General features: G+C 40.5%; 1 protein-coding gene and 1 non-coding gene across 2 annotated transcripts; one reads left to right on the plus strand and one right to left on the minus strand.

Moving 5' to 3' along the window:
* Positions 1 to 6,464: 6,464 nt before the first annotated feature.
* trnay-gua lies at positions 6,465 to 6,551 on the plus strand. Its single transcript is given in 2 exon segments — positions 6,465 to 6,501; positions 6,516 to 6,551. It is a non-coding gene; the product is annotated as a tRNA-Tyr (tRNA).
* A 934-nt stretch (positions 6,552 to 7,485) lies between these two features.
* hal (histidine ammonia-lyase) lies at positions 7,486 to 15,791 on the minus strand. The gene is made up of 20 exons (XM_005929056.2): positions 15,464 to 15,791; positions 15,206 to 15,266; positions 14,966 to 14,993; positions 14,810 to 14,884; positions 14,646 to 14,718; positions 14,465 to 14,531; positions 14,311 to 14,348; positions 14,088 to 14,213; positions 13,820 to 13,959; positions 13,599 to 13,646; positions 13,098 to 13,245; positions 12,884 to 12,979; positions 12,554 to 12,612; positions 12,264 to 12,344; positions 12,044 to 12,109; positions 11,797 to 11,962; positions 11,433 to 11,567; positions 9,644 to 9,752; positions 9,456 to 9,525; positions 7,486 to 9,380 (listed from the first exon to the last, which is right to left on the minus strand). Exons 1-20 carry the CDS (start codon positions 15,708 to 15,710, stop codon positions 9,249 to 9,251), a joined length of 1,965 nt encoding a protein of 654 aa, XP_005929118.1. The 5' UTR covers positions 15,711 to 15,791; the 3' UTR covers positions 7,486 to 9,248.
* Between the last annotated feature and the right edge of the window lie 259 nt (positions 15,792 to 16,050).

Consider the following 16,050-nt stretch of genomic DNA (forward strand, 5'->3'; position numbering starts at 1 on the left):
CACACACACACACACACACACACACACACACACACACACACACACACACACACACACACACACACACACACACACATACACACAGACAAACACACACACACATACACACACACACACACACACACACACACACACACACACACACACACACACACACATATATATATTGCTTCTTTTTAGAGTTTGGAAGGTGACAATATAAATCTAAAAAGACACTTTGAAGTGGCCGACTGTGATTCTGCTGTAGAAACACGTACAGATGGAAACTGAGGTTTCAGTGCTGCAAGTCTGATTGTTCGTCACTTCCTTTGTTACCCATTGAAGATCAGGGTCTGGCTGCTGGGCTGGTATTGGCAGACACTCAATTTAATGTCAGTCTGGGTTCTTTGCTAGCTTTGCCTTAACATGTCGTGTCTGTATAACACAATTGTTTCTGCAGTTTGCACTTTATCACTAGACTTTTGTCCTTTCATGCAATACAAAGAAAAGTAATTTTCGTATCTGCTTTCCTCAAAACTTGTAGCCGGAAACCATTTTTTGGTTCTTTTTATTTCTAATAAACAAATAAAGAATCATCCGCTCAACACAACATCCATGAATGTGCCTTCCTCCCTAAAGCAGGATTTAGAATTCCATTCAAAATCCACACAGGTGTTACATTCCTGCTACATATCAGCACTTATTTCTAACTGCAGCTCATTAACCACACTTTATCTGTCTGAAGTTGTCAGACAGGCAACAGCCCCAGACCTGAGGGGGTCACGCAACCCTTGACCCAAATAATTATCCGGTTGCATGCCTTTTTTTTCTTTAGCTTTTGTTGTTACTTGACCCCGAGAGTCAAAAGAGTCATTTCAAAGAAGAAGGGAAAAAAAATGTGACAAGCAGGCAGCAGATTTATCGAGCTCATTTGATACTGTGGAAAAGGTTTAAAGTGCAGATAGATAAAAGAAAATAAGAGTAAAAATGCCAGAGACATAGTGATGAGTGATGAAAGGAGGAACATGCTGTCAGGACTAATGTTTTCTCACAGTAAAATAAAATAAAATAAAATAAATGCCTATTGTATGACTCATCCTCTTACACATGTGCATGTATATGTTAAAGGAGAGCAAGTGGAGCGGTTATGAGCAATCTCAGTCTCTTCCCTAAGGCATCCCGGCCCCGATGGATCAGGACATTCCTGGAATACTGTGACTCTCGTCACAGTGACAGCGTCTTTAAAGGGGACAGAGTTCATGTCTGTGTGTTTTTAGATTTACCACGGCTTATTTTAGGTTTCTCCACATGATCCACTGGAGCACAGGGTGATGCACCTTGAGCCTCTTTGCGCATTGCTTGCATGTTTTTCGATCTTAAAATCCCAGGAGTCACCGTGAAAAATGCTGCAGGAAGGATGTCTAATCTTGGCCAGTCTGCGCTGTATTCCCCTGGCAGGATGAAAGCAAGGCACGTTGCAAGAGAATTCCTCTGCTCGCTTTAACTCCAGTTGTTTGTTGTTTTTCTTTGTTACACAACTTCCACTCGGCCATACTTGATACTTTGACATTGTTGGGAAATCACCTTATTGAGCTTTTTAGATCAAAAAGGCAAACACCATCTTCAAAATTTGATCTGGTTAGCAGTCAGAGAAAAATGTTGAGTAAAAGCTGCCCAAAGCACATGATTAATTACGTAGCTTGTTGGTGTGGCAGACTGCTTTTCATGTGTAGGAGTCCTTTTCCACCCAAAGGTTGCTCCCACAACCTTCTGAGATGCCGGGAAGTCCACTGAAGAAATAGCTGTGCACAAAAACTTCTGTAAAAAAAACACAACTTGAACTTTTGTGACATATAACATGTTACTAAAGGAGCTTTAGAGCGTCTGGCAGTCTTTATGCTGGCTGCTTCATAGCTACAAGTCTGTGACAGTTTTTCTTAACCAGGAATTATATTTGATTTCTCGCATATATACATAAATGACCAATGTTTAAGTGCATGTCAAAGGCAAAGACAACTGTCTGATTTGTTGTTTGGTGCACATAAATGCAGTTATAGATGTAAAAGGCCAGTCTGGGGAAGTTCAGTAACACATGAAATAATGCTTCCCATGTTAAATTACCTCCCTGCCTGCTGCAGTCTGGCGCTGGACCTCCAACTGCCAGCGCTGCTGTGATCCTGTCATCTATGGCCCAATAAGAAGACAGACACAGGGCTGCTGGCCAGCTTTATTTCCAGACTGTAAAAGGATATGGTTCCCTCCCCTCCCGTGCTTCCGTGTCACCTAGTACCTTCAGCCCACTGAACCATCTCAACCTTTGCAAGTAATCTGTCTACTCTCCTGTAAAAGCCAGACAAAAAGCCAGACATGCTCCAGGCAAGCAAAGAAGGTGCCCTGCCTGCAGGGTAAGCATTAAACAGATGGCTCTGAACACCCGCTGTCACTGCTTTTCCTGCCGTTGCATTTTTATGACATTTATCACTACTATCTGTCTGCTCGATCCTAGCCATAACATCGCTCCCACCCACATTTCATCAGGCAGTGTAATCTGCAGTGCCAGCTCTAAAATGCAAATCTTCTTGTGATGTAACTCATTTGGAATTTAATGCTGTTAGTAATTCATATCATATAGTAACAATAGCAACAGCCCAACACATATTATTTTCTGCTCAAACACTTCTAGGAATTTATATTGTGTACCAATGAGCTTATGACACATTAGGAAAGAATTAGCAGATAGCTGAGTGCAAGCTCGATGTAAAGACAAGAGTGGACACAGAAATAGGGAAGCTGTGGAACTTTCACCTTCATGTAAGCCGAGCAGCCGGACGTGTCCCATTTTTTATTTTAAGTGTTGTGAGAGGGGAAGAGTCCCACAGAGAGATAAAGTGTACTGATGTCATGTCATCCGCTCCATGACATGAATAGTGGTAAGAATAAAAATGGAAAAAAGAAACTACAGCAGGAGGGAAGCTGTAAAACGTTTTAACGTTGCTGAAATAGCAGGTGTGAGTTCCTCGTTTTGTCTTGTTGAAACGAGATAGCCGAGGAAGGAAACGTTAGAGAGAAAAGACTTTGCAGATGATGTGATTAGTTGGGTGTATAAGCGGGATGTTTCGGGTGAACGGACCTGTCACAGTCTCATGATTCAAAATTTTAAAGGTTTTCAAAGGGAACAATAACAGTATGAAGCAACCAAGTATAAAGCGCAGCTTCATTTTAACTTTCACTCAAATTGTTTGTTGCCATCACGTGCATGCTCACTGATTCTGCTGATGAGCAGTGCTTGCATGCTTTAGTATAAAACTAATTGTGTATTTACATTTCATTGACTTTTTTTTAGGTCTCAAATTGTTTATGCAAGACAGAAAAAGTTATATCTGTTTTCACTTTTCCTTTTATAATATGAATATGACACTGGTTGCAGTGATCTTCAGTACAAACACTTATACTCTACATTAACTTATTGCAAACTAATATCAAAGAGAGTGCATAGTAAGTGAAGTAAGAGAGAGGGTACCATGGCTGTGGCTAAAGGTAGGGGCATGGGGAGCACCAAAAACTGTATATAAAAGATGGATGTAGCCATTGTGAAATCACTCATTTGACAGTGAACAAATGTTGGGCTCTTTAGTCAAAAAAAGGAATGCATTACACATTCCTTTATTGCTCCCCGGAGGAAGTAAACTGTTAAACTACTCATCACTTAACTTTTCTGTTATTCTGTAACATCCTGAAATGCATCATCATCAGTTAGCAATATAAACTAAGGCTAAAGTTCCACATAATGACACAAATCCCTATTGTAACAGGCAAATACATACGATGCTTCTTTTAGAGTTTGAACGCAAAGCTGAAAACCAGGTCAAAGAGACTTTGAAGCGGTCGCCACTTCCACTTAAATTCTGCTATAGAAACGCGCAGGTACAAATTAAGGTTACAATGCTAAAAACCCGATTGTTCATTACTTCCTTTGTTACCAGTTGGCTATCACGGTCGGGTTGCTGGACTGCTGTCGGTGAACACTCAGCTTTAACGTTACTCTGGGTTCTTTGCTAGCTTTGTGTTAGCATGCCATCTTTGTCGATCCTTGCAATGAGCTGATGTTGTATTAGCAGCACAACACAACATCAGTTATTTTGCATTCAGCATTTAATGCTATTGCTACTTTTTGAACCTAGAATCAAAAATGTGGGGTGAATCTTTCTGAGGAAAACCACTTGGTTATTAGCTACCTGGCTCTAAAGCATACTCTGCTTTATTGGCATTTTTTTTACTGTAATAGGGTAAAAAGTTGCATTTAAGATGCGGCGATTGAGACAGTAAACCAATTAGAGGAGCATTTACTCAGTTCCCAGTGCAAGTGAGGTTAAGACCATTTGTCCTATATAATTGAAAAAGCCCTTTTGCAACTAGAGAAGTCAATGTCTACTGCCCACATTTAAGGCTCTTCCTCACCTGCTTTACTTTCCAGAGCAGAAGGCTACATCCATCTTTTCTTCCCTCCCAAAACTGTGTCATATTAAGAGTGGAAATTAAGAGTGGAAATTATGGGTGGGACACAGGGGAGCAGATCCCAGTATTGTCTTTGCCAGTGTGCTATTACAAATATAGCAACATAATATTCAATAATATGATCATTTACATTGAATGCTTTTGTGCTAATTACAGACGCAAAGCAATACCCTTTCAGTCCACAACCAAAGGCATTTTTTCTATTATATATAGTCTATGTGAAGGACTGAGGTCACACTGCTTTCAAAAAGCCACGTGATGATTTATGAATTATGGGATGTCAGACAGCAAACTAATGACCTTAGCCAGGTGTCCATCACTGTTATTTCAGGCTAAAACCTTAGAAACAGCTGATAATTTGTATATAATTGCACCACTAATATCTTCTTGTTTATTTACTACTTTTAAACAAAGTTCACTGATAAGAAATGTGCAGGTTAAAAAAGTTGTTAGCAAATGCAACTTCTCGTGTTCCTGATGAAGACCCACCCTTTAAACCTGCCGTAGGGTTTTGGGTGGATATCTGTCGCTCCCAGTTGAGACCAGTTGAGACTGGATGATAATCTGGGAAAAGGCTGGGGAAGATCTGGGGATTGGAGCCTGTGTTATGAGAAGAATGTCTGCTGCCTCACAAGCGTGACCCTGTGGTACATACAGTACAGACATGTAATGTAACGAATTGCCTCACTGTCAGACAGGTCAGGACAAGAATGAATACATCAGAGAGCAGCCCGACAGCAAGCCCTGTTTATAATTAAAATCCTTTTTTTAAAAATATGGGTTGTGTTTGTCAGATGGAAAATTTAGGACGTTTAGAAAAATAACACTCACATAGATATCCCACTGTGGGATGTGCTGGTTGTGTTAAAAATGTTAATATTTCCTGGTCCTAAAACTGAGATATAGATTTATGGTGTTTATGAATATTTATGAATAGAATCATAGAAACCAGTCACGTTTTGACTGTATGCAACAATTTCTTTTTTCTTTTTTTTACAAGAAAGAAAATGTTTGTTAACATATAACATGTGAAGTTCAAGGAGATTTTTTTTAATTTCCTTACATGGTGAAATATTACCACCTAGTGGTTGATGTTGGATATCCTCAACTTAATTTGTTTTTTCATAACAAAGCAGAACGCTATGTCTCTAAGTCTCAGAATTAAAATAAAATAAATAAAATAAAAATTAATTTATGTTTAATTTTCAAGTTTTGCGCTTAAAAAGATAAGCAGTTTGGATTTTTACCATATATAATTTTTTTTACTATATATCAATACGTTTCTTTCTTTCTTTCCTTAAAAAAAACAAAACAAAACAAACTTTATTAGCCATAAAAATGACTCCCAATCAAATGAAAGATTTTCAAATCTTTCTAGCTTTTCCGCAAAGGATATTGCAGAAAAGCTAAAGCATACCTGCCTGCTGAGACGCTCCTCAGCAGTGCTAATGGCCATTATTGCACATTATTGCACTATATGTGCAATATATGTAACTACTGTCCACTGTATTTAGCTTGAGCTCTCACCTGCGGAAGATTACATGCAGGTTCGTTTCGTTTCCCAATCTTTAGCTAAATGTTTGTCACTTTTGTTTCAAATAGAGAGCGCCGTTTAGCAAAAATATCTAAAAAAAAAAAAAAAAGTCTTTATTCAGTGTTTTTGTTGTTTCGGTTGTCACAGTTCTGCTGTAATGGAGGAGCTGTTGACTTGGTACTATTTTAAGTTATTTCGCCTAAAACATTAGCTACAGCTGGACAGTTCAGTTTTTTGCGAGAGACTTTGAATGGAAGCAGTGTGCTAGCTAGCTAGCTATTTATCTAAAACCAGTCGTTGTGTGTTCGCGTTTTCATCAATGATTGTACCTCAGCTGTGAGAATGAAATTTCATACATTTTTGAAATCTATGATATAATATTCCGGGAATGGTATATTTTATTAAATACTGTGGAATGAGAACGATGGACACCGTCCCTTCGATAGCTCAGTTGGTAGAGCGGAGGACTGTAGAGGCGAAAGCTGAAATCCTTAGGTCGCTGGTTCGAATCCGGCTCGAAGGAGACATGTTTTTTTTTTTTTTACTTCTCAGTAAATGTTTTGACATGCAGCCAGTCGTTTTTGTACTGTTTAATTTAAACGTGTGCTCATTCATCTTTCATTGACAGAGGAATGCGATCAGTTCAGTTGTTCAGCAAGATTACTGTGAAACTCCTAAGCCAAATTTAATGAACCTTGGTGGAGAGGTGGCGCACTGGAAAAGCAATAAAGCATTAATGCTTTAAAACTGCAAGGTGAGATTGCTGAGAATGCCTTTGTAATCGTCCATGCAATTAATGTTAGTATGCTATTATTCTGTAAGCTTCTTTCAGTTCTTGTCCTGCTAATCTGTCTCACCCCTGTGATAAGGCATACCCCACCTCTTACTGAAATGTGCCCCAGCTCTGCCTCACTCTGGCTGGTAAAGTAAGGAATGGAATGAGTGCATATATGTTAAACTGAATCTATAATTGTAGAGCTATAGCATTTTTTCTAACGTTGAACCGCCTCTGTGCATGTTAGATTTCTGCTCCTGTGCTGCTATCTTGTCCTGAGCTGTTTGTGCAACCTTTGAGTTTATTGACTGCAGACCTTCTGCTTTATTTTCCACAGGCTCTTCCTTTTGGCACCTCAAGGTGGTGGAGCAGCTGTCCAGCCGGGTAGGTGCTGTTTAACTGGGTAAGGAAGCTTCTGCCAACCTAACTTTGCTGAAGTTCAACACACACAAAGACAGGACAAATGTAGCGCCACCTCCAAACTAATTAGCATGTTATTCTCAGGGTATGCTGATGAGAGGCTGGAAATCACTGGCACATTTACTAATTTTGTGTTACTTCACTGAAAACGGTCAGGTTTGATTGATTTTTGAGATATATTTCTACAAATTTGCCTCTCTGTCCCTGATAATAGTATAAGGAACATTATTCACACAACATGACCTAAATGGATGAGAATAGGAACGCTTAAAAACTTTAATTATGTTAAGCTGGAAATATATTAATGACAATTAAATAGGATTTAAAATACATCAGCAAAATCACAGGTTGTGCTAAGATAATTATGACTTGAAAATTGTACAAGAAGAAATCATGTGACAATAAAGAGTCAATTAGGCACGTTTAAAAAGGGACAAAAAAGTTTAGATATAAACAAGTGGAATGTACATCAGGGTAAGGTGCAGTATACACAAGTTAAACCCAATTGACTATGTGCACGTTAGCATATGCTACTTCCGGTGCGGAAACTCCTGTGGGGAGCTTTGTTTCCGGTGTCCTATTCACGCCCTGTTTACGGTCCAAAACAAGTTAAGCAAATGAATGAATCAAGCGGCGATTTACATTTCTATAGATGTATTGGGCATTTACCCAATATATCTGTAAATGATGTTCATCGACTTGTCGATATTTTTTCCCTGTGCCTCAGAGCAAAAGAGAAAAGGGATTCAAATGTTATATTTCTCAGCTGTCCCTCGTTTATCGCGGGTGTTATGTTCTAAAAATAACCAGCGATAGGTGAAATCAAGTAGCCAATTTTATTTTTTGACGGTGCAAAACATTTCGTGGACATACAGTACTGCACTTCAGAGTCACACTGCTAGCGATCGATGCAGCGATTCTGTACTGTACAGGAGAGACGTCACGGAAGAGATCGTCTGCAGCGATCAGGACGCAGGACACAATGTGACGTAAAAAAGCATGCAAACTTGCACTAAAAAATCTGCGAAACAGTGAGGTGGAAGGTGAACCGTGTTATAGTGAGGGACCGCTGTAATTTTAAAGGTAAATCACAACATACCCTTCGTAAATGCTAATGTGTAGAAACCTTTACCAGCAATCATTCATTTTTTTCACGGTTTGTTAACATGCTGTGTAGGTGTGTACTTCACTACCTGATATCGACATAACGGGGGAAACATCTGGTTTGACTATTCTTCACCTGTAGTTTGAATGCTGAACATTTGCCTGTTTAAATCATAAGACCAGTCACTATACAGAGATGTGCTTCTGAATGTGGACGAGGTGTCTTCTGCTGCAGTGATGCAGTTCTGCTTGCGTTGAGTGATGTAAACAACTGATCGATCTAAACTCTTTAAACGTCAAAATTGATCATTAGATTTTTTATGACACAACAGTGGTGAGTGTTCCCACCTTCTGCTCTTTGTAACTTAACGCGATCTTTCCGTTTTCGAGTTTTGGACATGATTTTGTATATCTTCGCAGTAGCGATTGACCGCAAAGTAAAGCTACCGGAAATGTACAACCCCACATCCGGTCTCAAACCAGGAAGTTAGCATTTTCTCGTGCACAGGGTCAGTAGTTGCTTGAATAATATTCTGTATGTAGAATAGCCAGTTCATAAGCTCGTGAGAGAAGTCAGTGTGTACATTTAGTCTTCAAGGGACATAAGAATACAGCATCCTGAAATCACATCTCCTGAGGTTTGGGTGACTTTCTAACAATTCTTTAATGGGAATAGAAAATTCACAAATCCAACAAACTCAGATGCAAGAAAGAAAGAGCCTGCACACCGCTCTTATCAGTGAAGTGTCACAGTGACGCGTAAGGATCCGTTTCTCCCATTCTGCTCCAGTTGGTCTCAGATAATGGCCACACACTTTTGACTAACTGTGGTGTTGACCAAGATCACTGTGTAGGATCTTTGTTTTTTTTGTGACTGAAGTAATTGCCCAAAAAAAAAAAAAACTTGTTTGGCGTGTGCTTTCATTCGTGGCGAACACGCTTCCTGGGGGAGGCCGGAGAGTCCAGGGAAAAGGCAGTGGGAGAGACGGGGCGGGACTCGGGGATGTACTCTGTCTGGTACTTCTCAATGTAAGGTTTGGCCACATTCCACACCTGGATTGAAAATATAAGCACATTTAACGACATGCCACGTGGAGCACGTGCACTGAACAACTTTTTAGAACTTGCCTTTTGATCAAGTAGCAGGCGATGAACCGCTTCGATATCAGGCGACATGAATCTGTCTTTAATCCACGGTCTGTTTAACGGCAGGAGAGTAAAAGGAGAAAGTGGAACAACGGGTAAATATTAACTGTTAGGTATATAGTTTCAACAGGCTCAAAATTTTGTACCTTGGCCGCATCTGTTTGACTTACTTGACCACGCTGCGAACAAGTTCATAGACCTTCTCCAGTGGAGTGGTGGTACGGAGTGGGCGGAGGAACTCGATGCCCTGACATGCGGCCAGCAGCTCTATAGCAAGGACTGGTAACAGGAAGTATCAATTCAGTTTGGCCAAATCCCAAAAATATATCTCTCATTTTAGTGATAAATATTGAAAACATTAAATAACATAGATCACAGCCAATTGAAAGCCATCTATGGGTTTTTACTGCTGTTTGAGCCTTTAGTTTATTCCATGACTTACAAGAACTGTGGATTTTTTTCCTCAATATTTTTTCAAAAGACGGAGAAAAGAATTTTAAGCACAGAGATAAATTATATTTGATGATAGTTTAATCATTTATCTGTTTTTTAAAACCTGTTGGTTTAAGGTTAACCTCTGTATCCGCCCAGTAACCTGCGGTTTTGTCTTGTCGGTGTACACTGGCATGGTTTTCAGCAGCGGCCTTTGCACTTTTTGCAACAGAAGCAGCGGAAACTGACCGGTTAGTCTCCTTGATTCAGGGACGCTTGTTGTTTTCAAAGAGTTACAGTAAAAACAGTTGGTTATTTGTAAATCTGATAGTGGTAATGCAGCAGAACTATGGAACAGATTAATCATTTTACTCACTTATTTGTTGTCTGTATAGAGTTTTATTGGAATTTTAGGACTCCCCACCATAAATCTATTGATTATTATACATAATCACAGAATCACGTTGTTAGGAACACCTGCTCAGTTGCTCGTTAGCACAAATGTCTAATCACCCAGTCACATGTTAGCAACTCAGTGCATTTAGGCATGAGACATGATCAAGACAGCCAACTGAAGTTCAAACTGAGCATCTGAATGTGGAAGAAGGATGATTTAAGTGAACGTGGCATGGTTGTTGGCACCAGATGGACTGTCCCAAGTATTTCAGAAACCGCTAATCTACTGGGGATTTTCCCAAATAATCATCTCTAGGGTTTAGAAAGAATTTTCCAAAAAATATCCAGTGAGTGGCAGTTCTCTGGGTGAAAATGCCTTCTTAATGCCAAAGATCACAGTAGAGTGACCAGACTGCTTTGAGCTGATACGAAGGAAACTGTAACTCAAATACTGTTGCTACTCATTAGAAACACAACAAATCACACTTTAAAGCAGATGGCCTACATTAACAGAAGACCACTCAGGTGCCATCTATGTCAGCTAACAACAGGAAACTAAGGGTACAGTTTTCACAAGGAAAAAAAAACTTGGACCACATAAAACTGGAAAAATGTTGCCTGGTCTGATGAGTCTTGATTTCTACTGCAAACGTTAGATCCTTATCACTGGTAGGGTCAGATTTTGGCATAAACAACATGAAACCGTGGATCCATCCTGCCTTTTATCAACAGCTCAGGGTTGTGGTGATGGAGTGGTGCAGGGAACGTTTTTTGGTGCACTTTGAACCATTTCATACCAACTGAGCATTGTTTAAACACCAAATCTTACATATTGTTCATCTTTTAAATGCTTCTTACATCAGAAGATAGACACAAAGCTCAGATAATCTCAAAGTGGCTTCTTAGACATGACAGTGAATTTGCTTCACAGTCACCAGATTTAAATCCAACAGAGCACATTTGGGATGTGATGGAGCAGGAGATTTACGTGATGGATGTGGAGACAAATCGGCAGCGCCTGTCATGATAGTATGAGGAATGTTTCCAGCTCCTTGATGAATCTGTGGCACAAAGAATTAAGCCAACCCAGTACTTGTGAGGTGTACATAATTTAACAATGCTATACCTTACCTTGCTCCACATGCTCTATTACCCTCAGGGCCTTCCTAGCAGCCCATCCTCCCATAGACACGTGGTCCTCTGTGGCAGCACTAGTAGACAAAGAGTCCACAGACGATGGGTGACACAAAACTTTGTTTTCTGAAACTGAACAGCGTGAAAGAGTTTAGATTAATGTCAATGCTCAAATATTGGGTAAGAAGAAAAGAAAATAACCCCTACAAATTTGTAACATTAGATCTTTTATTAAAAAATGCACTCTGAAGTGTAATATTCAATATCAAAGCCTGTTTAGTAAATAATGTTATCATAATCTCATTGAAATTGGAATAATTTAGTAGGAGATTATATGTTACTTCATATTTTTCACACAAACCTAAGGCGGCTGCAGTGCAGTGGGCAATCATGAAGCCTGAGTTGAGTCCACCCTCGTTGACGAGGAAGGCAGGCAGCTCACTCAGAGAGGGGTTACACAACCTCTCGATCCTCCTTTCGCTGATTGAAGCCAGCTCGTGGACTGCAATGGCTAAAAAATCCAGAGCCTATGAGAAAGAAAACAGTTGTTTAAGAAAGAAGAATCAAATCTAAAGCGAACCGAAACAAACTATCTTATTACTACATACCTTAGCTGGGTATTCCCCATGGAAATTCCCACCTGAAATGGTCTCACCTCTTTCTGCAAATACCATCTGGTGAGACCGTTAAGACAAAATTAACTGATTTCCAGTAAAATCCTGTGTGCAGTTTGTGGCAGATCCAACTTCAGTTATCAGACTTGAGACCAAACTGGCTAAATTTCATAGATCAGTCTTTTCCTCTAGTTTGAAAGACAGAAAAGGATACAGGGTTGTCAGTGGCACTGTTGATTTCTGTGTTGATGATATTCTGGACAAATGCAATTGTGTCATTGGCAATTCCATGAACCTGCGAGCAGAGAGAGGACACAATACTCAGAAAGAGATGTACGATGCTCAAACATAGTTTTGCTGCAGCTCCATATCTGCTTTCTATGTGGTAGACCCACTATCTATCATGTGAGAAGTTTTCCCTTTCCCATCTAGAAGCTGCAGAAGCTTTAAAACGCTGTGGGAGAAACCTGTGATTTGGGGATTTATAAATAAACTTGGGGTTACCTGAGGACAGCACCGCATGGTGTAAGCATCCTGGACTCTGTCACAGAACCTGTGGCTCTCTGTAAGAACACACCAGAACAATATGACACTCATTAAACACAGCATATTTAAGGCTGCATGATATTAGAAGGCTATACTCCATTAATGCCTGTCGGCAAATGCACCCCCAGTAACTCATGCATCTCATCTTGAGGTGGTGCAACTCTGAAACCACTGCCAGTGGTAAGAGCATTTGTAATATGCAAACAAGTTTTCGGGAGGAGGAAGGCACACAAATGTAAAATGCAATGATCAGAACTTTACATGAATACTGTTTGATGTTCATCAAACCTGCAATCTGGGATGGGTGGTGATCAGAGTCCAACAGTGAGCGGAAGCGTTGAGCCACCTCTATTTGCCCCGGATGTGGCCGCAGTGCATGGATGTCTGTGGGAAGAGACCAGGAATTGAATAAGGATGGATGACATGTAGTGCAGTTATACAATTGGAGGTAAATAATTTCATCTAGTTTCTGGTTTTCTTCGGGTTTATAGCTTCTGCGCACCACTGTCAAAGGCCTTGGTGGTTCCCTTTAGCACCTCCAGGGTGAGAGCAGCAATAATATCTGCCTGCTGGGCAATCGCCTGGGCTCGCTCCACGGCCTCTGCCCCTAGAGAGGTAATCATCTGTGTCCCATTGATCAGAGCCAGACCCTGTTAGGGAATCCCAGAGATTGAGATGGGTGTACAACCCCAATTGCAAAAGAAGAAAAAATTTGAGTAGGTGTGTAAAATGTAAATATAAACAAAACGCAGGGATTTTGCAAAGATAATTTTTTTAAGGATTTTTTTACAGTGTCATTATTTTTACAAGTTAACCCTCATATTACCTTTTATTTTGCTAAAATTATTTTAATTCCATATATTTGGCCTAATATGTATTTTATTGTATATTTATGATGCGAATGCAGTTTATACTTCAAAATCTGTTATCAGTGAACTCTGGGTCAAATCACAACAGTGCAGACAAATCAAATAGATGAGCTTTTCTTTTTTTTGAACATTACCTCTTTAGGTTTTAGTGATATTGGCTTTAGTCCATGTGCCTCCAGGACCTGGTCAGGAATGAAAGATGAAAAACATGTAAAAAGTCCAGGGTCATCAGAAAGCAAACAATGTTTCCATTTGCACCCTGAAACCTTTCACTCTTGTAAACAAGAGACACGTTTTCCTACGATAGTAGTTGCCCTCTTGTTTTACAACTCCAGAAAAGTCACTCTGAGCTTACGTATTTGGCATCAGCCCACCCGCTCGTGGGAGACCACATTTTTCCCTCTCCCATGAGTCCGAGGGCCAGGTGAGAGAGGGGTGCCAGGTCACCACTAGCACCTACTGTTCCCTTTTCAGGGACAAAGGAGAGGCAGGAGGCTGAGGGGACAAAGTTATAGAGACAAAAGTAAGTCCTATGACAGCTGTCCTACCCCTGTCCTTAAATAAAGTTATCCACAGTTTACTGAAGCTGATATCTCACATCAGCTAACTGGTTTGAAGCTTACCGTTAAAGGCCTGGATCATGGCCTGGAGGGTTTCAAGAGAAACACCACTGTGCCCTTTGGCCAAAACATTGATCCTCAAAGCGAGCAACATGCGGGTCCTCTCTGGGCTTAACGGGTTCCCCACACCTATGCGTCACAGCATAACTCTGATTAAGATGATTGACGTACAGAGGGCCTGAAAACATTAAAATCAACATATCTGCGTCACAAAGAGTGTCATCACCTGCTGAGTGTGAGCGCACCAAGTTTTCCTGGAGCTCCCTGTGGAACGAAAAGTGCATGGCATCAGTCAACAAACAAAAAGGGCTCTGTGTGGGTGATTACAAAGACCAGAAATAGATCGTAAAATGTATTTAAGGACAACTTAAAAACTCTACTTGAGTTTGCTGACAGGAATGACAGTTCGGGCAAATTTGCCAAAACCCGTTGTGATCCCATAGACAACTGCAGGGAGAACACACATAGGGAACTGAACACACAAAGTCTCCTATTTTTCCAGATACTGTAATTTAGCCAGTTTAAATTAAGCTCATTTGCACTGAATCACTGTATTTTAACCTTTGTTTTCTTTGACAATGGTGTCCAAAAGCTCTCTGGATTGCACAACCTTTCTTTCTGCCTCAGGAGTCAGCTAAAAAACAATGATAAAGGGAGACATTGGATCAAGTAAAAGATTACAACGGAGCAGTTACGGACAACAAAAGAGGTTTGTTGATCATTACCTTTATCTTGTAGAGTCCTCTGCCTAAGTTGATGAGATCTGTTGACGTCAGGCTGTTGCCATCCAAAGAAATATACTGGACAGAGAGTTTCACGTTTCACGGAGTTAGTTAATATGATATGAATATGTTTTCAATTTTATCGGAAAATACACTTACCTCTTCAGGCTCTTTGTATGCTGCCGTGCTAGTTGACAAACTTAATTAAGGATAACATTTGGCAAAATGTAGTGTCACTCTCAGATTAATTATAATTTCCCACAAGGACAATTTTAACCCGAAATTAAAACAGTATGTGAAGAAAAAATGGCATTAAAAAAAGATTGAATCGTTTTTAGTGCACACTACAGCACCTACTACAGCTGCTATGGCACAAATATCCAACAAGTTTAAGGATACAGATGAGAAACTCCCGGTTCACACGGAATAAAGTCAGGAGACATGGTATCTCCTTCAATAGCTGAAATGCACAGGAAAATAAATCACAATGTGTGCATCCCCCCCTTGGTTCACACAGTAGTTATATTTAAAGTAAATTACTTATTATACACAATTACGCATCACTGAAGCAGAGTTAAAGGTAAACCATCGTCACCGTCTTTTAAATGTGTTGCACACATTTTTAATATATGCATTCTTCGTGTAGAAAGTTATTACCAAGCTCGACAAAGTCGTTATCCTCCAGTACATCTTCGATGGTGTCATCCGCGTCCAGCAGACCCAAACCCTGGCACCTGCGCACAACAAAACGAGTGTCTTTCACAGCCGTGATGCCGCCGTTGTCCGGTTTGTTCTTTATGTAACGTTTAAGCGCTTCCTGTCCGAGCCACTGGATGGTTTTGGAAGTGTCCCGGCAGGGCACTGCCAGCCACTCATCTCGAATGTGTACAGTAAAACGAGGCATCGCGCATCAGCGGGACTTGGCTGCAGTGAGTCCTGCGCGCCGCTCTCTGAGGTACCACTCTGGGCCGTTTACAGTTCGGCCACCAATAACACGCAGCTGGGGGAGCCACGCCTCCCCAGCATCACACCTCTAGAGATCATTGACCCACACGGACCGGTCTCAGTCTCACAAGTGCTTCCAATCCAATCGATGCGTTCACGTGATGTTTGAAAGTGCTCAAGTGTCTATAGAGGCTAAACACAGTGAATTAGATTAGAGGTCACCAGAGGAGTATGGGGCACGGTTTGTAAAGTGAAACATGCTGAAATTAACATCAACATTTTTCCACATTTAGCTCAAA

Source organism: Haplochromis burtoni, unplaced genomic scaffold, assembly GCF_018398535.1.
Source record: "Haplochromis burtoni strain Fernald_Lab_line unplaced genomic scaffold, NCSU_Asbu1 Contig_77, whole genome shotgun sequence".
NCBI lineage: Eukaryota > Metazoa > Chordata > Actinopteri > Cichliformes > Cichlidae > Haplochromis > Haplochromis burtoni.

Excerpts from the sequence above, each read along its gene's own strand:
- hal (XM_005929056.2), bottom strand. The coding sequence starts at position 15,710 with ATGCCTCGTTTTACTGTACACATTCGAGATGAGTGGCTGGCAGTGCCC. Across the intron at positions 14,719-14,809 it reads GAGGACTCTACAAGATAAAG|CTGACTCCTGAGGCAGAAAG; the intron begins GTAATGATCAAC and ends ATTGTTTTTTAG. Across the intron at positions 14,214-14,310 it reads GGTGCGCTCACACTCAGCAG|GTGTGGGGAACCCGTTAAGC; the intron begins GTGATGACACTC and ends TGTGACGCATAG.